Below are 22,593 nucleotides of genomic sequence, written 5' to 3'. Positions count from 1 at the left end.
TAGTTGCACCTACACCATTGTTACATCTTATGATAACTCTTTTTAAATATATTGTGTTTTACAGGAAAATGTGTTCTGGCCATTCATATTGCTGAAAACTGAAGCAGAATCCACTTTCACAACTTTCCCAGTATGAACAGTGCTTTACATACAGAAATGAGAGAGGCCTTCCTATGCAGTTAAGATCCACAGTAAAGGCAGCAACAACGCCAGGAATAATAACATAAAATTGGAGAGGGAAGTGAAGTAATGGAATTAAAGTTAAAGAGAGGAAGACTGTGAAATAAGTAAAGGTGTCCACTAATATTAACATACACAGGCTGGGCAGGTAAGCCCTGTATCCAATTTATTATGCAATTACTATACTGGGACTGACATTTCTTGTGATACAATAAACCACTTGTTAGAGATCAGCTTCTTATAGTCACTTGTAAACAAAAATTCCTGGGAGAGTAATGATTCATCAGTGCTGGAGAAAACTTTTTTTTCCACTGAACTGCTTTCCAAGTGGCAAAAGCCACCTAACTTAGCTAAAAATGAAGTCATTTGTGGATCCTTAGTTCTAAAATACATAAAATGCTGTCACCGGTGTGCTTTACGTGTGCTACAGGAACATTTAAGAATATGATTAACATTTCACTCTGATTACAAAAAGCTTCCATTCGTCTCTCTATGGAAACTGAACCAGCTTTGGAATGAGCCCCTGCATCAGCCCCCATCATTGTCCTGAGCAAAGGATGCTTTGAAAACAGGTACTCTGCAAGCAAGGAGAGAAGCTGCAGCCCCACATCACAGTGATACAGTGCATTTGTCAGCAGCCACCCTAAATGAGGCAAAGAGCTGCATAACCCCATGCAAACCACTAGTAATCAACTCTGCTTAACCAAAGCTTGGTACAGTCAAGGGGACATACAGTTATCCCTCTGACAATGTTAATGGGATAAGAAGATTAAATACGGGTTTCCATTGTCCTAGGGTTTATTTCAATTCATTCTTTCATAGCAATCAAGTGTTGTTAGCACTGAGCTATCTGAAGCCAGACAGCCTCAGCAAGACGTGGTAGAAACTCTCACTCAATGTTTGTCTCATTTCCAGGCTGTACACAACCAGCAAATATTTGCTTGCTTTTATATATGTATTTTTTTTAGTTGTTAAAGCAAAGATGGGTCATTTCTAAAATACCTGCACCCTGTCCAAAGAACTCTGAGAAACGCCATCTAAATAGCTGCAGGATGTAACAAACCATAAGAAGGCCCCAAGAAGCAGAATCTTCCTTGTAGCAGTTTCACACAGCGTTAATGACAGGCTTTTCAATAGAAAAATCTCATTTGCTGTCTACTATGCAAATGAGACACCAACAGCAGCATCTTCAAAGCAGGAAGGAAAAGCGTTTAAGGGAGCAAAATAAACTTTATAGTGAGATAAAATTATTATCCCACTCATTAGGTGGACCTAATGCATTACCTCTGCTGGGATCTTTGGACTCTGAAACGTGAAGTGAGGGAAATTGTTGAGGAGAGGAGAGAAACAAAAAATGTAAGTACTCCAGACTTTAATTTCTGCTTTAAAAACCTACAATATTGAGACATTCCACAGTTCTCTCCAAACGGAAGCTGCTGTAAGCACTTGATTACCTGCACACCTTTTAGCATTCTCTACATGGATCAGATGTAGCAGATTTAGCAACCAATGCTAGAGCACTACATCAAAATTCTATTATTCCGTGCAACTGCATTATGCATTAAAACGTCTTGTCACCACTAGATTCACCTTTTCAAAATGACTACATGCTCACTGGGCAAAATATCTATCAGGAGAGAGCCCCTTAGTTTATCTTGGCTTTGGAAAATAAATTTAATTTTAATTTTTCTCTTTTTAAAGAAACACTTTTGATCTGTGCCATTATTTTTAAGGAGCGTAATGGGCTGAATTATCAAATCACCTACTGCAGGGTTCTGCCCTGAAAGGCATAGACTCAATGCATTCCATTCTATACTGAAGATGAACCTGAGCTTAGACGTGAGCTCAGATTTGTCCCTTATCCAACAGGTTTGCATCCATTCAACTGAAAGCTTTGGAAGAGCTCTGAAGATAGACAGTGAGAAAACTTCCCTTGAAAAGCACACCCCCAAGTGACGGATGGCTACGTTTAACCTGGTCTGTTTGGCACAGGCCTGCCCCTGCACATCCCACAGTTGTTGGCAGCAGTGCTACGTGGCTGATGAACACATGGGAGCCTTCCCAGGGATGTCTGGTGCTGCACAAAGCAAGTAATTCCAATGAGCAGTCTCAATGATACAAGGAACAGGTGGGTGTGCCTCATTTTTAAGGATATTTCTCAACTACACCCCTGCACCTGGTGTAATGCAGTCATGGTAGCTACTCCTTTTCAGTAGAAGATTTCCCAGGAGAGCTTCAGATACTCACCCGATTGCTGCTCAGGTTATAAGGAGGAGCTAAATCTTGGCGGCTTGCAGAAAGCTGAAATGGTCAAGGCAAGCAGAATTATTTCTTAACAAAAACTTGAACAACTGATAAATATGCAACTTGACAAACACAAGGAAGGGTGAAAGTAAAGCCTTCAGTTAAAGCGGAACTGAAAGTCGAGAGAAGATGAAAGGTGAAATCCCAATTAGTGACCTAAGAGAGGCCAAAATTTGACCAGTTTTCATTATCAGCTCAACCAAAGCATTTCATTTAAAACGTTGGAAAGCAGAAACGTCTCTTTCTTCTTATGCACTAATCAAGAAAAAGATAATGCTTCTACAACACAAAATTAAAATCAGTAAATACTTGGAACTTGCTTTCAAAACTTCTAGGGAAAAAGTTGATAGTTAGATGAAAAACTAGTGTCCTGCTTTTTCCAACGATGTGGATTTATGCAGGTACTCTAAAGCACACTAATCCGTACGGTGAAAATATGAAAACATGCAGATTTTGTCTACCCACAGTGATTTGCAGGATGACAAACAGCACAGACAAGCAGAACAGTCAAGCAAAAGGAAATTTATTGCTATGTTCGATTGGTAATTGAAAGATGCACTTGCTGCCCTCAATCTGCTGCGGACTCCAGCACGGAATACTCACCCGGTTCACATTGGGAGAGCTCAGGCTCCTCCGGTAGAGTTTTCCTTTTCCCATTAGCTGCTCTTTTACTGCAACTTCCTGCAAATCACACAGAAGCAAAAGATAGAAAATACTAGGCGTGTTTTGCCAGAATCCAAGCTCCAATCATCCCATCTTTGTCTATACAAGAAAAATGTTATTAAACAGCTGTATAGCACTGGCTCCCATCTGTGAAGTTTACTGTAATCTAAAAATTGTATGTAACACAGCTAGAAGTGCAAGAGTGGAAAAACATTAAGTTTTTTGCTGATTGGCACATATAGGACTTTACAGCTAATTCTGATTCTGGGAGATGACTGCTACAGATGTGAAGACAGGCTTCTTTTTGTAGCTGAGCTCCTATTTTAATCCCTTAAACTAATTACACATGACAGGGACCTTGCTTTCAATACTTCCGAGTGCGTCGCACTTCACCATTAATTTATAGCGGGCAAGCACACACTCTGGCTTGCTTTGCATAACTTTCTTTTACTCTTGCATAATTTATATCCAGAAGAACAATTTTCAATAAATGTTTTTCTCTTCCATATTTTCCCTGGTACACAGATCAAGTTGCAGTGCTCAAGATTAACCCAATCAGTGTCATACATATTAAAGAGAACAGGTTTGGTTGCTCCAAGGCAGAATATGAACATATGGACTAGATGATCTTAAAGGTCTGTTCCAGCTGTAATGATTCTATGATTTTGTGATTCAAAATGACACAAGCTCTACGAGCAACTTGGAAAATCTGTAGTAAATCCTAACCTTCAGAAAGCAAAAGCTCACATCAACCCTATCTGCTTTTTCTGCTACATAATCAGCAATGGACAGTCTTAAAAACCAACCAAGGATAAGAGATGGTGCATGTAATACAAAGCTCCCAGTCCCATTCACCCATCTTGTAGATAATTCAGTGAGAACATCTATGTAAAGTGAGCTACATTTGCTTCTTTGGACTTCTGCCACAGGCACACTTTGTAAAGCTTAAGGGGGGGGTCTTGGGTTGCCAGCCACTCTATGTCCTTATGAAAACATCTGCACTGTCATATACTGTACTGAGTAAGTGCACAACTGCTGTGTGCTACAGCCCTAAAATCAGACCTGCCGCAGACGATCCAAGGTGAGAATGTTCTCCACAGCCAGCACACTTCGCAAGTACTTCTCTATGTAGGCTTCAGAGTCAGCTGAAGCTGCGTCTTCAACATTTGCTGCCATTCTGGCCAGTGCTTCCCGCTCTTCAGCTCCTTGAGCATCCTGGAAAGGAGAAAAGAAATGACATGCTCTAAAAACAAAACCCTCCTCCATCAGTCCTGAAGAAAATGCATTTTTAAAATCTGCAGGACAGATTCAACACTGTTTTCCCTTAAGTACAGGGGGAGATTCAAATGCCTTGTTGGACTTTTCTAAATATGCCATATCATATTCAGAAATCATCACCACCACCTCAAGTTATACACGGTTGTTGTTGGTTTTCATTCCCTTTTTCCTGTTTTTTTTTTCTTTTCTTGAGAGAGTCTCACAGTAAGACATTGCCATTGATTAGCTAAAGGGCTGTATTCAGATATCTTGTAATTATAAAGCACTCAAACACATTTAAGGCATTATCTACTCCGTGAAGGAAATAAAATTTCAAGTGACTTGCAGAAGGAAAAAAAAATGGGCATAGCTTTAGAGACGTTGAAACACAGTGTTAAATACATCAGAACATAAAAGAGAGTCAGGCAGCAATCAGCCCTTTGGCTCTTCATGTGTTAATGCTTTACAAGTGCTCTGATAGAGCATCTGTCTGGAAGGAAGGGATTAGGATTCAACTATGAACATACTCAGGAATCAAGGGTTACATTAAGATGTTACTTAAGAACTTAGGGTGTGTGGAGGGTGGTTAATATTTTGTTGGTTTGTATTGTTGGTTTCGTTTGCTTGTTTGCTTTTTTAACATATTATCACATTCCCTACATGAGGTATTTCAGCTACCTATATTTATTCCCCTTTCCTTTAAAATGCTTCTTCAAGGACTTAAGCAAATGGATGCTCACTCAACAAAATACACAGTGACACTGACAAGACACACGTTGTTGATAAGTCTAAACATGTAAATAAGTTTGCTTAATCTTTTATAAGAATCATACTTTATGCTTCCAGCAGCAAGAAAAAGCATGCTTAAAATAAAGGGACATTGCAGGAAATTAGAGAATCCCAGCCAATTTCAGATAATTTGCATTCTTATTCACCTCTGGAATATTTGAGACTATCTCAAAAGTGACACCACAGCCAGGAATGGAACTTCGGTGAGACATTCTTCGGAGTAAGCTCTGTGCAAAGCCCTGTGGGGAGACAGAAAGGAGATATTTCTTGCTACAGAAAAAAATATTTTAACGTACTCAAGTGAAGTAAGTAGAGTTGACAAAGAAAGAAGCCCAAACCCAAAAGATTAGCCAGCAAATACTTAAGATTCAAAGATTTTGACTTGGAGACAAATCGTTTGCTCTTCTGCATTTAAGACACAGAAAAAGAATTACCTTCCTTCACTGCAAGGTGACTGTTAAACCAGCACGCAATACATTTGCTAGTTCTGGATATTTTTTTGTGGAGCCCTAGGTGACTTGTCTTGAATATTGACAAGTACAGGCATTAAATTCTTGACCAAAGAGATCGTTATGAAGGATGATTTAAGGGGGCATGGTCATTGTTTATGCTGACTTGGCGCCTCGCAGGGTTAAGAACTGGACTGTTGAATTAATGCAGAGATGAGTCATTCAAAGATGCTGCTGAGACAAACGCCCGGGAAAGGTTATCGATGAGGATTTTTTAGAAAGCTAGCAAGAAAGTTAGGCAGAAAGCTAGCAAGAAAGATTCGGTATTGGAGAACAGCAAGGAAAAATAATCGACAGAATCTGCAGAAAACAGAATTGATGAAGACTTAGCACAGTTATAACTATTGGCAGGCTCAACCTACTGAGCAAATTCCTCCCGTTGTGTATTATTTAAAAATCCCTGATCTCTTTCTGAGAAATAGCTGTTGCCTGAGAGCTGTAGTTTTTACATTTTTAACAGTAAAAGCAGCTCACAGTGGCCTACAGGGTTCCTGGGAGTGACCACACTTCTCCAAATTTTAATACAGAAGTGCAAATAGAATAACAATTCAGGCTCCTTGCTTTGTCATCAGCATTGCTAAGGGAAGCTGGATTCTGAGGCAATGCTGAACAAAATCTTCCTCACCATGATAGGAATAAGATATTTGTCAGAATGTGTTGCCACAAATGGAATAACAAAATTCTGCTTTCCACTTAGGAAGCATCCTACTCTCAACTACGCAGCATCAGAAACACAACACAACTGGAAAACATGTTAGACTGAGAGTGATTAGCTGAGACATTACACAAAGGGATCTCTGTTCCAGCTACCGCTTGCTTTCCTGTAAATATCTGAATGACTACACAGAAATAGCACTAATGTGTGAATATACTACAGGAGTAGGGAAACACCCAAGTTTCTTTGGATGCAGTTTTTGGTAAAATAGGAACTCCAAGCTCAGGACAAGTGAGCTTTTTCTACTTTGCTCAATGAATGGGGATAAAGCAGTCACTCAGTAGCTAACAAAGGCTCCCATATACTAAGCTGCCATTAAGCCTTTAAAAAAAGCTGTATCATCATCCACAATGTAAAAAATGCAGTGAAAACCACATGGCAGCCTAAATCCTCCCGCAAGCTGCTAATATGATGCTTCCATTCTGGTATAAATGAAAGAGAACAGTCACAGCAGAGTCCTGTTGCACAAACCACAGCCTTCCCTTCCTGAGGCAGTGACAAGCTCAGGGCAGAGTGAACACATGAAGGACTGCAGAAGACAAACCTGTCTGCCATAAACATTGACGCAGATGCGTTTGCGCAACACCAACTGCATTTCTGCAGGATGGCTGAGCTGCACAGTGGCTCTCACAATAAGGTAAACTCTTTCATCTGCTGCTGTTCCTTTACTGAGCTGGATGCAGTCGTGGACTGTGGAGTCCCAGGAGGCTTCTACTTTCACCTGCGAAGGAAAAAAAAAATGTATCCTCTAATAAGCATAATTAGGTGTATAATTAACTGTAATTAATTAAGCATAATTATGAAAAATACATAATACATAAATTTTGAGAGTCAGCTTCTCCATTTCAGTCCCTATGAAGAAAAATCCCTGCACTTCAGAAGAGGCCATTTAAGAAATTGAGATTAGTTTACCAAATGAAGATGCTGGGATTGAAAATGCCAACTTGCTCAAACTGGAACATTTCCTCTCAGTAAAAAGACCACTGAATACCCAAGATCACTGCAAATAAATTTTAAAATATGCAAAACTGCAGGGCCATTTGGCCTAATTTATTAAGATAAACTAGACAGCAACTGAGATTGCAGTGAAAATCTTCCATCTCACTACACAACATCTGCACTCAGTATTTGAGATCTCATATATTCGGAATGCAGAGTTGAAACATTTTGTTGAAACACTTCTATCAATACAGCAAATGCTGGAATTTCTTTTCTTGACTGTTAAAATATAGATCATTAGAATCATAGATTGGAAAAGACCACAAAGGACAAGTCCAACCACCAACTCATCACCATTATGCCCACTAAACCACATCCCTAAACGATTACTTAATAATTTCATAATTATTGTTACTGCAGTTTTAAATGCTTTTTTTGTTGAAATCACAAGAAAAATATTTTGGCATTTATCCTTATAGGCTTTTAAAACAAAGGAGAACAACAGCAGACAACAAAGCCAATCAAAATCAACAGGAATAATAAACATAAAAGAACGTAGAAGACTAAGTTAAAAAACCATATCCAATTATTCTAAACCTTGTAGCAGAAATTATCCACCAAGAGTTGTGAAGATGTAAAACAATGAGCTATGTGGTAAAATGAGAACATAATGCACGTAACAACGCACAGCTAAACATGTTAACCATAACCTTAGTTAAGATTGCTTGCTTTTTCAGCTGAAGGCTTTCATAATTTAATTGGCTGAGACTCAGATGAAGGAAGATTCTTGAATTTTATTTTTCAAACCGTGGTTCAGCTCCTAGCGAATGTCCCTTGCAAACAACAACTGCCTCTACAAAAAGGACCTCCCTGAAGGAAGGCCGAGGGAACTGGGCTTGCTTAGCTTGGAGAACAGAAGGCTCCAGGGAGATCTCATTGTGGCTTTCCAATATTTGAAGGGCACGTAGAAACAGGAGGGGGAACGGCTGTTTGTGAGGGTGGATGGTGATGGGACAAGGGGGAATGGTTTTAAACTGAGACAAGGGAGGTTTAGGTTGGATCTGAGGAGGAAGTTTTTCCCCCAGAGGGTGGTGAGGCACTGGCACAGGTTGCCCAAGGAGGCTGTGGATGCCCCATCCCTGCAGGCATTCAAGGCCAGGCTGGATGTGGCTCTGGGCAGCCTGGGCTGCTGGTTGGTGACCTGCACACAGCAGGCTGGAACTGGATGAGCATTGTGGGCCTTTGCAACCCAGGCCATTCTGTGATATGATACGATACGATATGACTTCTGTGATATCTTAAAAGATGGGTGTGAAAAGGCAACGTCACAGCCATTTTTAAGAAGGGTAGAGAGGACTATCCAATTAACCACCGACCTGTTAGCTTCATGCCTGTGCTGGTGTAGATCATGGAGGAGATCCTGGAAACCATGCTAAGGCAGTAGAAGAGATGGAGGTGATTTGAGACAACCAGCATGGACTTCTCAAGGGCAAGTCCTGCCTGACCAACTTAGTGGCCTTATACGTATAAAGCAAACATCTAAAAGGCTTCTGAGTTAAATGTGCTAATCTGTATCTCTACTTACCTCACTATCATGATGTTTTACAATCTGCAGTTCAAAAAATTCCTCTTCTTCCTCAGCAACAAGAGTCGCATCCCACCCACCTGCTTCTGGGTCATCAAGGTTATCTTGGGAGCTGAAGTCATCAGCTAGAATCAGTGGTGAATGCAGAAGGGAGAGAAGGTAAAATCATTTTCCTTTTTAAAAACACCCAAGTTATTAATTTACATTTCATTTCTACATAGAAACTGTTCACAAAAATGTGGGAACGCAAAGTGAGCCTTATAAAGTACTCTCTTGTGCAGGAAAATCCTCTGGTTGTAAATATCCCTTCGCTTCCTTTTTATTCCTTAAATATCCTCCATTCTATTTTGAGCACTGCTTCACAATTATACCAAGTACATTGCTTGGGTTTATTAGCTAGGTGATTTATTTTTTTTTCTTTTTTGAAATACAGAAGAGCAGCTGGTTGAAGAAGTATGGTACATTTAGACCGTGATTAAATCTTTACCATGGTTTTCAGGAACACGCTCAACCCGCTTAAGTCCCCCACCATTAATGAATTATTAACTCGCTCCTCTCTGAAGCCCTTCAATATTTCAATGGGCTTTTTGAGGTAAATAAGCCTTAATGCAAACAGCACCACAGCAAAACCCTCATCTCCACAGGCAGAATGCCACTTCTCACCTCTTACCTGATGCTTTTAACCCAAGCACAAACCCTCTTCTGAACATCACGAGAAGGATTTGTTCAACCAATCAAGCACTGCTGGCTCCCTGGTCTATTTGGGGTTCTCCGTTTCTCATCTGTGATTTACCCATCTTTCCTAACACTATCTAATCAAGTACACCACATTGGATCTTGTATTTGAATTGTCACGGTGTTTATTTTTGTTATGCAGGCATTACTAATGGTGACTTCATATTTTCTTCCAACTGATAAAGACATAATACAGCACCAGCATAAAAACCTTGCAAGGCCTCGGGAGGAGCATTCCATCCAGAGATTACTTTTTTCATGACATCATCGACTGCTGTTCATCCTGTTGGCTACGCTCATTTTACTATTTCCTTTTTACTGACCCAAACATCTGCAGAGTAGCAGGGTTGTCAGAATGCACAGTCCCTTCCATACATAATGCTGTGTGGTTTGAAACATTCAGCAATGTGTTTCAGTGAAAAACGTGTCATTTCAAATCGATCTACCTGATGTTCCGGGCATTTCATCATTTTCTTAGCTTTAAATTCTACCACATCACTGGTTGTACAAAGTTTGTTTCAAAGTTCTCTGTCCTTTTAAGAGCCACTTACCATTCAAGTCAAGGAAAATAACAGGAATGTGAGTTTCCATACCAGGCACGGGAGTCCTAAAATGTAAGACAGTGACAATGGCGGCATTTAAATTACAGCAGATTTACCCAGCACACGTACTTTATGATAAAAGCTCACAGAATATTACATTCAGTACAACTGCAATTCCAAGTCAGACCAATGATAACCTTGCCAAACAGCTTTATTTTAATTTACTGTTGCAGAGTCTCAACTAAATTGCTACTTCTTTTATACCAGCTCTCTTACTATTATTATATTCTTTGACCTCTGCTTTCAGAAATGTCTTCTCCCTCTAAAATACTAATAGCAAAATTAAGTTTACTTACTCTGACATACACATTTATGAAATGCAAACCCCTCTGCATTATTGATGTCAGTGAAGACAGCAGAGTTGGTCAGAAAATCCAGCACCAAACTTCTCAAGCTTCCATTGATGCTGCCACAGTGCACAACTGTTTCTCTGTCTTATAAAACACATCTGTCTCAGAGCCCAAGCAGCCACACAAGGCCTGCTTTTCACAGCGTGTATTCAGGGATAGCAGGACAAGGGGAAAGGGTTTTAAATTGAGGGAGGGAAGATTTAGTTTGCATATCAAGGGGAAGTTCTTTACCATGAGAGTGGTGAGGTGCTGGAACAGCTGCCCAGAGAGGCTGTGGATGCCCCGTCCATCCCTGGAGGTGTTCAAGGCCAGGTTGGATGGGACCCTGGGCAGCCTGGGCTGCTATGAAATGTGGAGGTTGGTGGCCCTGCATGTGGCAGGGGGTTGGAGATTCGTGATCCTTGAGGTCCCTTCCAACCCAGGCCATTCTGTGATTCTGTGATTCAGGGATAACACAGGTTGTGCTCTGCTTGTTTTAAAAACTGAGTGTTCTGTGGCCTTGCACTTTAAAGCTACAACATTAATGATGTGCTAAAATGGAATATGAAGCATCAAAGACATTTTAGAAGACACCTAGCTACAGTCACAGCTGTAGAAAGGCTGTAGCCAACTCATGACAAACTTAATGATTTTATGGTGAATAAGAGCAGGCTGGATTTTTATATGATGTATAAGGTCACACTAAGAACCACACTGAACACGTCCTTTGGAGAAAATGTGTTCAAAATAGATTCTTCCCCAAGGAAGTTTCCTGTAGCTCCACTGTTTTCAAACCTAGCCCAGTATTTTAATGTTGAAGACAATGGTACTCCAATAAAGCATATGACATCTTTATGTTTCAGAAGTACTAATCTGGCTCTGGGCAGCCTGGTCTGGTGGTTGGTGACCCTGCACACAGCAGGGGGGTTGAAACTAGCTGATCTTTGAGGTCCTTTTCAACTCAGGCCATTCTATGATTCTATGATTCTAATTTTAACAAATCTCCATTTAAAACCCCATGACAGTCAATTCCATCAATAAATATCGTCAGAGTTTAGCTCAGAAAAACACTGCAGAAAGTTGAAAGCAACCAATGCTGAGGTCTGAAGCAAAGCAGCCTTGCTTCCTTATCTGCAGTTGTTACTCACAGCTGCTACAGTATGGCAAGCTCAGTGTAGTGTAATTTACTATTTTTAATGTTTAGAAAATTACATGGAACACTTGCTGACTAAACAAACTTTGCACTTCAACCAGGAGCGCAACAAAATGCTCCTGTAGATGCAGTTTTATTATGACAGAGCAGCCTTTTAAGTGAATGAACTAGGTAATTAACATATTAGCTAATTTTTTAAAATGGTAAGTGCAGTGGTAATAAATATTGATTCCGTTTCTTCAGAAGGTCATAATTACTCTCTGATCAATAGTGGTTTCGTTTACTAAATAGCATTTCTGGATTTCAGATACACAGCCTAATAAAATAATATAAGCAAGAGTCCTAATTTTAACAACTTTCCTCATGCAGTGTAGAGTCCAGATTAAGGAAAGCAACAAAATGGCAACGATTCAAGTCAGGAAGAAGCCATGCATCACTTTTATGTTAATTCTTTCATGTGGCAATGCATGTTCATACCACTCTGCTGGAGCTCCAGGGATCCCACTGCCTGCAGAAGGCACCATTACAGCATTCCTTTCTTCAGTGAGCGTTAGCCTCATCTCTAGAAGCTGTGCCTCCCGATCAGCATCATCCTCTGTTTTATCTGGGGAAGCAATGTCAGTAAGGACAACAGAGAGCATTTCTGACTCAGTTCCATTGCCATGTGTTGTTGCTATACCATCTTAATAAAATCAGACCCACTCTGCTCAGAAGTTCAGCACACAAAGAAGCATACAGCATCGAAAACAACTGAATTCTGTATAAGCTTCTCCAACTTTTGTTTCACTGAAAGTGAAGTAGTGGTAGACTCAGAGATTCAACACTTCACTCCTTCTTTTCTAGATTTGGGGTGGCCAGCAGGGACAGAGAACTGATTGCCCCTCTCTACTCTGCCCTTGTAGGCCCCATCTGGAGTACTGCATCCAGGTGTGGGTACCCCAACACAAGAAAGACAGGGAGCTGTTGGAGAGGGTCCAGAGGAGAGCCACAAAGATGATCAGGGGACTGGAGCACTTCCTGTAAAAAGACAGGCTGAGGGAGCAGGGCTTGTTCAGCCTGGAGAAAAGAAGGCTGCGGGGTGACCTCACTGCAGCCTTTCAGTACCTAAAGGGAGCCTACAAACAGGAGGGGAATCAACTCTTTGAAAGGGTTGATAACAGCAGGACAAGGGGAAATGGTTTGAAGTTAAAGGACAGGAGATTTAGGTTGCATATCAAGGGGAAGTTCTTTACCATGAGAGTGGTGAGGTGCTGGAACAGCTGCCCAGAGAGGCTGTGATGCCCCGTCCATCCCTGGAGGTGTTCAAGGCCAGGTTGGATGGGACCCTGGGCAGCCTGGGCTGCTATGAAATGTGGAGGTTGGTGGCCCTGCCTGTGGCAGGGGGTTGGAGATTCATGATCCTTGGGGTCCCTTTCAACCGAAGCCATTCTACAATTCCATGATTCTATGATTTTACAATACATTAAAAGTGCCTGTGCGTATCTCAGCCTCCCACTGTTGTTATCTCCAGTGTGTTTTGCTTACCAGGCTTCCCAACAAGTTTCTGCAATTGCTGATCAAGGTATTCCTGACGCTTTGTTAAGGCACACAGCCACTTCCGACGGAGCCTCTCCAAATCCCTATCCTGTACAGAGGAAAGAAGTCATACTAATTATTGACTCAGAAAAGCCAATATTTCCTATTTGTGGCTCAAATGTTTCCTCAACCCTATTGCTCACTTGTACACAAGAAGCAGATAAGAAAGAGAGAGCAAACCTCTACTGAATCACTTCACTCTTCTCTTCTCTCTACTTTTTTAGAGGACAGCTTAAAGAGCAATGCAGAATAGCTGAGGCTGGAAGGGAGGCTGCCTAGTCCAGCCCTGCTCTGTGCTCAGAGCAGGTTCAGTTTGCAGCAGCCTGCTTGGGATTGGGTCCAATTGGGATCCAAGCATCTCCAAGAATGGAATCTCCAGAACATCTCTGGGTAACCTGTTACAGTGTTTGACTACCACTATGGTAAAAAAGCTTTCTTAGCATTTTAGCTTGCCAGCTTAAGGCATGGCTTTTTCTCCAGCTGTTATTTTGTGCTACCCAGTGCTCAGCTGAACACACTTCACTTTATCCACCTTCTTTGCTCAAACCTCGTCTAAAACTTGGCAGCCATGACTTTGTAGCAGAGCTGGAAACTCCAGCTCATGCTCATGGCTCACTACTGATGCTCAGTATTTAGCAGCCTTACATTAGGAATCCATTCCTAACCCATATCATGCCATTATCCCTAGCTATGGCATTTGCACCTGAGCCTTTTAAAATATTTTTGAGTGCTCAGGTCATTCAAAAAATATCTATGTATCTGCAAGAACACTCAGTTCATTTGTCCCTGATACAGAAATCTCAGAAATGGTGTGTGACACTCTACATGCAGTATACTGGGTGCCACACAGATGAGCTATCCACTCTGGGATGCCTTTAGGAAAGGTTCTTTTTAAGGCAGTAACAGTTCACTTTCATTCCAAAACAAGCTACAACAAATAGTTTGTCAAGAAAAATGAGTGGATGTAAGATTATAAACTATTTATTACTCACCTGCAGACCCCTGCAAGTATGCAGCAATCTCTCAGGGAGCATTAAGCCTAAATATCTCTTTGCTCACATTACACTAAGTTGAGATCTACAATGATGATGAAGTGTTTTTGCTGAAGTTATTCAGAAAAAGGTGAAACAAACATCACAGATGTTGTACTTCATCAGTTCTCCTGTAAGGCTCATGTTACAGTGACATTACATACATTTAAGAAAAAATCAAACCATTACCATGCAAATTTCAGTATTTATTTCACTGCCATCTTAGGGTTCTAGGAACAGAACCCCTCTTGCACGTCCAGGGCTTGATTACCCAGTAGTTTATTCCAGGTCTCACACATACATCCATAATGTGAAGCAGTACAAGTATTTTGATTGCCTTTTCAACACTACTCTGCTTACTTTTGTCTACATTAAGAACATTTCAACCTATCCATAATTTGTCAAAATACAGACACCTTCCTTTACTCAAAACAGAAAATGAAAAGCAACTGGACCATGCTTTTGAAATACAGATCAAGATATCTTATTCTTTTGTTTCTATCTCTCTAACCCACTGTATGGCTTTGTAGCATAACAACCTATGCAAGTCTCAATTTTTGCTATCTACAGAGGAAAAGCTTTTGATGCAGAAAAGATAAAATGCTGATCTTCCTTTAATATGTTTTAATCTGAAAATACCCAAGATTGTAATATGAGAAATTTTACCTGGTAACTGTCCATTTCATCATCTTCTTCCTAAGTCAAAACATGCAAAACCACATCAATAATGCTTTTTGACAGCAGGAAACACATTTAATGTAAAGGGTACTGCTACCTTAAGCAATATTAGCAATCATCCATACAAGTCTGAGTTTAGCAGTGACCATAGAATGCAACAGTGACATCCCAAAGATTTGCTGCTATCAGCAGCTCATGTCCCAACACAAAAAAATAAACAGAGACCTCACTTTCCAGATAGAGGAAAAAAAATGTAAGCATTTAAGCCAATTGCTGAGGAGGTGGAATAACTCTGCCACACCAACAGCCACAAGGTAGACTTCACATGTTTTGATTGCCATTATTTTCTGATGGGAGACAGTACCTTTTGTTCTTGACGTGCACCACAAGCAGACCTGCTTGCACTGAGAGCAGGCACAACTGCCACTGCTGCACAGGGAAAGGAACAGCAGCAACATCTCCAATCCTAAGTGATTACTTATCTATTTAACTAATAACAAGTCACTGGAGCCTACTTTTGTATCTTAGTAATGAAAGCAAAAATCTAGCTAAGAAATTAAAAAGCCATATAGAAGAGGCATTTTCTTAGTTCAAACTCTTTAGAAAATCTTTCACATTCCACAGATACTGATTTACTTGAGATACAGAAATGCTAATGAGGGGACTAAAAATCCAGATGTTCAAGTCAGAAAGCTATTGTAAGCAGCAGAACTAATATAACATGGCTTTCAATAGCTCTTTCCCATGTGGGTTACCAGCATCAGAGGCAGTTCAGGCTCTTCTTGAAGGGGAACTGAAGTCCTTCCTCTTGAAAGAACTATTCTGACTTTGCCAGTTCTGTCTGATATGGCATACTGTCATACCTAATATCTGAAGTAAAATCTACTGGACAAACTCCGAAAGAATTTTAGAAGGTTTGTCTTTCCCTTTCCTGTCCTGAATAACGTGCTATTCACTACGGTGTTTCCTATCCTTAAAAGCAGCACAATCCAGAACACAGCCAGAAGGTCGCATTCCAAATAACACTTTTGTCACAGAAAATGATTTTTGTTTAAGACTTTCTGAAAGACGTGCACTTAGGCCATCCTGCCTAACTCCCAATGTCGCCTATCAAAAGCATTCTGACAGTTCTTGCTGTTGCTTTACACACATACAAATATACCTAGTAGGTTAAATAACAGCCTCCCTATCCCTGCTGCAAATCAACTAAAACTTGAAAGCAATGCACAGCTGTAACAAACTTGGGGCATAACCTTAAGCTTTTACATGTCTTGAAAATATGAGTAGCTTATAAGACATATTCAGACTCTTACCTGATAAATTTCAGGTACTTTTTGTGACTTAACGTGTTTTATTTGAACACAACCAATTCCAACAGATAGTATTGACTCCTCCATCAGTGGCAAGGTCCCAGATTCCTGCACAGATCTCACTTCAACCTGAATTCTTCGAGATTGCCCCTGTCCAAGAGAATAATGAGAAATGCTTGTTAACAACAACAGAGCATAAAATGTTCAAAGAGAGACCTCTACCGGCAGTCATTTGCAAGCAGCATTTTATATTATGCTCTTCTGAGTACGGTAATCTCAGTGACCTGCTGTACAGGAGATACCCTTTCTGTTGCAAGCATTTATGTTTGCAGTATTCAGGTATTCATGGCGAAAAAAATCAGCATTCAGCAACTCAGTTTACTTGCCTGGAAAATCCTTCAGAACATGTAGCTATTGGATTTTTAATACTTCTGAAGGCAGAAAGTTGGATCTCTTACCCATAAGATTGTTAGAAAACAGCCCTATTTGGTGAGCTATTGAAGTTTAAGTGACCTTTTCCTGTCTCTGGTCTCCTTGACTTCAAAATTCTTGCCTACCTGCTGATGCTATCAATACTTTTCCTCAATAAAATCCATAGGAAAAATCAAATCAATTGGGGAGCTCAAAGGTACAGCTTGTATGTAACTTTCACTAATTCCCGGTGTTACTTTGGCAATAGCTTGTCACCTAAAAATGTTAAGTAATGCACGTACAACTCAAAAGAAAGTGAATAGTTGGCTGAAAGCATCAATTAAGGGGGAAGTCTGGACTTCAAAAAATCTCAGATAAGCCTCTGATCAGCTTTAAGTATGAACTTACACTTTCTAAGTTTCACCAAACACAAAAGGACTCCACGGACACAAGATCATACTCAATGCCTAGGCTTGAGAGCAACTTGGACACCATCCCTCTGTCCACACAAAACAGAGCCCTCTCAGCTTCCCACCGTCTCTATTCACTGCTGAAATCCTGCACGTGCCACCTTACCTGTCTGAGCTGAAAGATGCCTCCAGTGCAAACGTCCTTGGCAGGAGTCACCTCAACTGGGCAGTATTCCCCATTCTCATTCAGCTCTAGAATTTGAACCCAGAGCTCTACTTTTCGGGTTACTTCACTCCACCTGCAAAATACATCAAATGCCGTTTCTTTCTTTCTTTCTTTCTTTTTCTGCCAAAAGAAAAAGAGAAGGAAAGAAAAAGAGAGAAGGAAGAAAAAAAAAAACAACTATTGGCCCTGACCACAGACTGAAGAAGTGAAAGAACACTCCCATAGATGCTGTTTGTTACCACACAGGTTTATTAGCTATGCTAATAAATTTAAAAAATAATACATTTTACTGACAGCCCTTCTAGTCAACCATCAGAAATAAGCCTTTTCTTCACTACACTATGAAAACCAATTCTACTAGATGCTAATATTTAAGCTCTAGTCTCAACTACCAGATCTACAGAGATTCAGTGTTGCTGACAGCTATCAAGTCCATAGAGAAAACAGCCAAACGAAAATGACATTGTCTCACAAGCTTTCCAAAATGAAGGCATCTTCCTGAACTACATCATACCACTGCCTTCTGTCAAACTCTTCCAAGAGCTTAAATACTTACTGTCAGTTTTTAGTAACTCAAAATTAAGAAGGAAGGAGGTTCTGCTCAGCTACTGAATGTAACTACTTCGTAACACACAGCTTCTCTTTGCCACATTTTCCTGATTTCTCTTTTATATTTTCCTGTATTTCCCCTAATACTCAAAATGTTCACCAAATTCTTAGGCTGGAAATAAATAAAAAGAGAAATAACTGCCACTAAATTAAGTTTCAGAGCTGTATTCCAGTAGGAGGAGCAAAACAACTTACATTTAAGAAAATGCTACCAAGCTGAGTTTGGGGATGAGAATTGGTTGCCAATAAAGAAATACACAACCCTTCAGTTTGAATTACTGTTTTATTGCAATATTTACCCTAACTGAAGTAATTAGTTATATCTCTTTCAATGGAAGCATTACAGTGGTAAAATTTCATGCCCAAGAACAAACAGGAGTCTGACCCTGAATAAATACATCACTGTACAGTCAGAACAATCATCTTGCTGTTCTAGACTTGATAACTCTTTCTGGCTCAGATCCTCATGACAATACAACAAAAATTAATCAGCTTACTATTTTCTGCTCCTTTCTAAAAGACTACTAATGTGCATGGCTTTTTTTAAATAAAAGGGGCTTCCAAGTCCTTTGAGTTTGGCCACTTTTAATTTCAAACAGAGATGAGCATTTCTCCTGTTTCAATTTTTAAAACCTACTGACACCTCACATGATGTTCTCCCAATAGTCTATTTCTAATAGCCTAACAGATGAAGTCTCAAACACATTCTTTTTTCAGTTGAAAATTTGACTACTTATCTCAAATCTGCCCCAAAATTAAGCCCTTCAGACAGTGACTTTCCAGATTTTTAAAACAGAAAACCTACTTTCTGTATTTACCTGTCTCGAAGGCTCCGTGTTTTGGCCTGAATGATTCCCAAATCCCACAGGGTTGGATTTTTGCGGTCACCGCTCTGTTTGTGCCCATATACTTCAATTGCCAGAGCACCATCATAGAGATGTTCCATGAAGTCTTCAGAAATATTTACAGAAAACTCCTGCAAGTGACAACAGGTTAAAGACTGTGACCACACAATGCTCACTTAGGCTTAGAGACTCACTGTCTTGACTTTAACGTAAGGATGTAGTAAAGTTACCGCAGCTCCCAAGACACAATGTGGAGGAAAGGAAGAACTGTCATTTTGATTTGCAAAATCAGGAGACAAGGTAACAATGTAAGACATGCTTAAAGATAAAATTCCAGAACAAGCTGTAAGATGACCGCATCCTGTTCCAAGTCCTGACCCAACCTCTAAAAAATATCTTATGTTCTAGAACTTAGAATCCAACTCCAAACTCATCAGAGGGTACGATACCTACTTTACAGATGAATGGAGTTCATTGCTCAGTGTAATAACAAATGAGAGGAAGAACACAAAGAGAACTCAGGTGATCATCGGGGATTAATCTAAGTTGACTTCTGACATCTCAGAAAGCACTGCAAAAGGCTGCCCAGGGAGGTGGTTGAGTCACCATGCCTGGCTGTGTTTAAAAACCATTTGGGTGTGATGCTCAGGGACATGATTTAGTGGAGGGTTGCTAGAGTTAGGGTAGGATGGTCAGGTTGCAGTTGGACTTGATGATCTTGAAGGTCTTTTCCAACATGAGCTATTCTATGATTCTGAGATCTCTATTGCAGACGCCTCCACTTAACTAGTGGCTCTGAAGTGAAAAGAAGGAAGCAGCCTGTTCTAAGATCTATCTAACTTCAACACCTACTTAGAGATGAAAGGCAGCAAGTCCCAGTACTGCCCATGTCTCTTCACTGATGTCAATGGAAAGTAACGAGGTCAGATGCAGACATGTTCTTAGAAGGGTGTCACACTTCCACTCATACTCAGCTGCATTTTCACTCCAGGTAAACTAATAAGTCTCTGCCAAACTGACTGCCTTCCTTCATTAATCTACTTCATCACCTTCAGTGACTTTCGTACAAATGAATTGTGTACTACAAGGAAAGTTCTTACTAAAAATGGCATTAGGGTATCAGCCTCACGAAGTATAATAATGAGAGCAAACGTGCAACCAACAGTGTTATGCAAGCATAAGCCTGGTTTTCCTGCCAACAGTTCCAGTAATAAAATGGAAAAAATATATATATTTACGTTGCAATGATCGAAGACAACCATGCAGCGTGGTTCCTTGCTGATGGGAGATAAGGAAGGATCCACCTCAGGTGCAACATTAACTGGCTCCAGCTGATCCCAGAATGTGTATTTGCAGAACACAAAGTTGGAGAGGTGCTGTGGCAAACCTGTTGCCTGAAGTATTTTAATCTAGAGAAGAGATGAGAAACAAAGGAAAAGATCTTATCCATCAGGATTAAATTCTCTTCATAGAATTTGGAAGTTCATTTGGTAGAACAATTTTCTTTTGTTCCCCTGCAAGGGATAACTAAGAAGGTTTATTGGGAATAAAAAAAAGCTTACTAACGATGTACCTCTGCACTGATATCCACTGCAGGCTGTATTTTGAGTGCATCAGCTGAAAATGGCCACTAGATGTCAGCAATCACGTATTTTTGGGAATAAAAACTAGCACGGTGAATTTTAGAAACAGGCCAAATTATTTAACTTACTTTTAATGGAGAGATGCAGCAACAGTTACAATTTAAGAATACAAGACAAATTGTATATTTCTACCAAAATGAGCTCTCTCATTCTGCCAGTCCCTTCTTTAAAGATATTTTTGTCCTTATGTTGGGAGTAATATTAAAACAGCCCTGACAACACGAAAGTAAGGCATGTTCCCCCCACCCATTTCCTTCTTTAATGAACAAATAAAACTACAATTTTTGGATACATCCATTCTAAACAAAACCATCACATCAACCACATTTCATGTAATTTACCTCTATTTAATTTCTATTTACCTCTTTGTCATATTAAGGTCAAATGAGTCAGACTCCCTCCAGTGCTTTTTGCCTCCCTTATTTACTTCTATCTGAAGCTTGGCCTAAGTTGCATTTTCCTATCACAGAGAATTCCCAGTAGACCCTCCTTGCTCACTTGCTTTTTATTATTAATAAACAAAACACATCTGTATATATTTCACAAAAGATTAAATATTTAAGCGAGTGAAGAAAGGAGAGAATGATTCACAGAACAAAGGAAGCTTATCAGATTCTTTGACTGCTTTTGAACCAGATATTACAGCTCCAGTCCCTGCCACAAATCTTCCATGTTTTCTAAGAATACAATAAAACTGCCTGGGATAAGATTGTATGCACTTGTATATAAATACAGTTTAATGAATACCTTGCAGACTTCAAAGAATCATGGAGACTGAAGGCAACAAAGACCATGAAAACAAATGCAGCCGAAGACTGAACTCTGTACATACCACACAGCTAAATGGCTGTCACTTTTTTTTTCATCCTGAAACATCAACACCGTTCCATACTATTTATCAACAAGTTTAGAGTCAGAACTCTCTCTGTGTAGTTGAATACTGGAAATGAACATTACACGCAAGGTTTCACAGAGATATCTAATGTCCAGAAGCCAGTGCACCTGAGGCTTTGTTATTTTAAGATGGGATGAAAAGAGAGGTTACTCACGAGGTTGGGGTATATCTGGAACTCACCCTGCAGACAAGTTTTCTCTCTTGAGTGTCATTTTCATTGGAATAATCAGGACTATCCTCACCACCAACCAACCTGTCATCTATCTCTCCACTCACTCGAACAACTTCAACATGGAGACGGCCAGATACCTGATGAAAAAGGAGTACAAATGATACGTATGCCAGAGAGCAGTGACAAATCCATCCCTTTTCAGATAACTATGACTGATGTTTCCAGCCTGCCAGCAGACATTTTTTCTTCCTTTCTGTTGTCTTGCAACGCTTGTTTGTAGCACCAGAGAAAGAAAGCTTGGAGTAAAGACTGCTGATGTAAAGGAGTTTCCGTTTTTACAAACCATCAGGCACTAGAGGGACTTTGGGAACAGTAGGCTGCAATCTCACTCACCATCCCATCAGTCTCTGGAGAGTTTGCAAAGTGCATACGCAAGGCACAGAGTGCACACAGAATGTGTGCTCTAGCTGTCTTTGAAGATTTTCTATTGTGTTATATTTAACAGCCTTTTATGAACAACAGTCAATGAAATGCAGTAGACCTATAGCTTATACTGGTTCTAATATGTATTTTGGGCTGCTTCATTTTGGAGGGTACAAACAAAGCTTTTGTCTTTCACAGTCAGTGTGCTTGGATCTGAAGCCTCAACAACTCGAGTATGGGACTTGCACAATCCCAAATTGTTAGCAGAGATCTTGTGCACAAGAAACTGGAAAATATCTACCATATAGTGGTATTAACATCCACAGACTGTGAATAAGCAGTTGAGTAAGGATAGATAATGGAAAAAACGACCAACCTCTCCCTTCTGATTGATGATTGGCACAGCGTATTGCAGCTTGACGTCATAGAACAGGCACTCAAGAAAGACATTGGCTACTCCGATAAGGCTGTGGTTCTCCTGCTCATCATAGAACGGATCAGCTCGTCTGAAGTAAGCTCTCATCACCTGTAACCAAATGCACAAAAACGTAAGAAAAACAAACTTCTCACAACAGTTTTCCAAGTGTTACAAAACTAGCCTAACA

General features: G+C 40.2%; 1 protein-coding gene across 2 annotated transcripts in view; it reads right to left on the bottom strand.

The window, feature by feature from the left end:
* The window catches only part of KIF13B (kinesin family member 13B), a 120,781-nt gene that overhangs the window by 23,194 nt on the left and 74,994 nt on the right, over window positions 1-22,593 (bottom strand). For both annotated transcript variants that reach the window (XM_052690865.1, XM_052690874.1), the window contains exons 20-35: window positions 22,365-22,514; window positions 21,574-21,702; window positions 20,094-20,264; window positions 18,829-18,986; window positions 17,342-17,474; window positions 16,358-16,504; window positions 15,033-15,062; window positions 13,285-13,384; window positions 12,238-12,364; window positions 10,228-10,283; window positions 8,942-9,066; window positions 6,962-7,138; window positions 5,340-5,432; window positions 4,210-4,362; window positions 3,088-3,165; window positions 2,428-2,481 (exon numbers count right to left, since the gene is read on the bottom strand). In XM_052690865.1, coding sequence (XP_052546825.1) covers window positions 2,428-2,481; window positions 3,088-3,165; window positions 4,210-4,362; window positions 5,340-5,432; window positions 6,962-7,138; window positions 8,942-9,066; window positions 10,228-10,283; window positions 12,238-12,364; window positions 13,285-13,384; window positions 15,033-15,062; window positions 16,358-16,504; window positions 17,342-17,474; window positions 18,829-18,986; window positions 20,094-20,264; window positions 21,574-21,702; window positions 22,365-22,514 — 1,881 coding nt within the window. The remainder of the gene's footprint in view (window positions 1-2,427; window positions 2,482-3,087; window positions 3,166-4,209; window positions 4,363-5,339; window positions 5,433-6,961; window positions 7,139-8,941; window positions 9,067-10,227; window positions 10,284-12,237; window positions 12,365-13,284; window positions 13,385-15,032; window positions 15,063-16,357; window positions 16,505-17,341; window positions 17,475-18,828; window positions 18,987-20,093; window positions 20,265-21,573; window positions 21,703-22,364; window positions 22,515-22,593) is intronic.

The sequence above is a fragment of the Tympanuchus pallidicinctus genome, unplaced genomic scaffold (assembly GCF_026119805.1).
Source record: "Tympanuchus pallidicinctus isolate F22 unplaced genomic scaffold, pur_lepc_1.0 scaffold1, whole genome shotgun sequence".
Lineage (NCBI taxonomy): Eukaryota > Metazoa > Chordata > Aves > Galliformes > Phasianidae > Tympanuchus > Tympanuchus pallidicinctus.
This window is presented reverse-complemented; position numbering and strand designations above follow the sequence as displayed.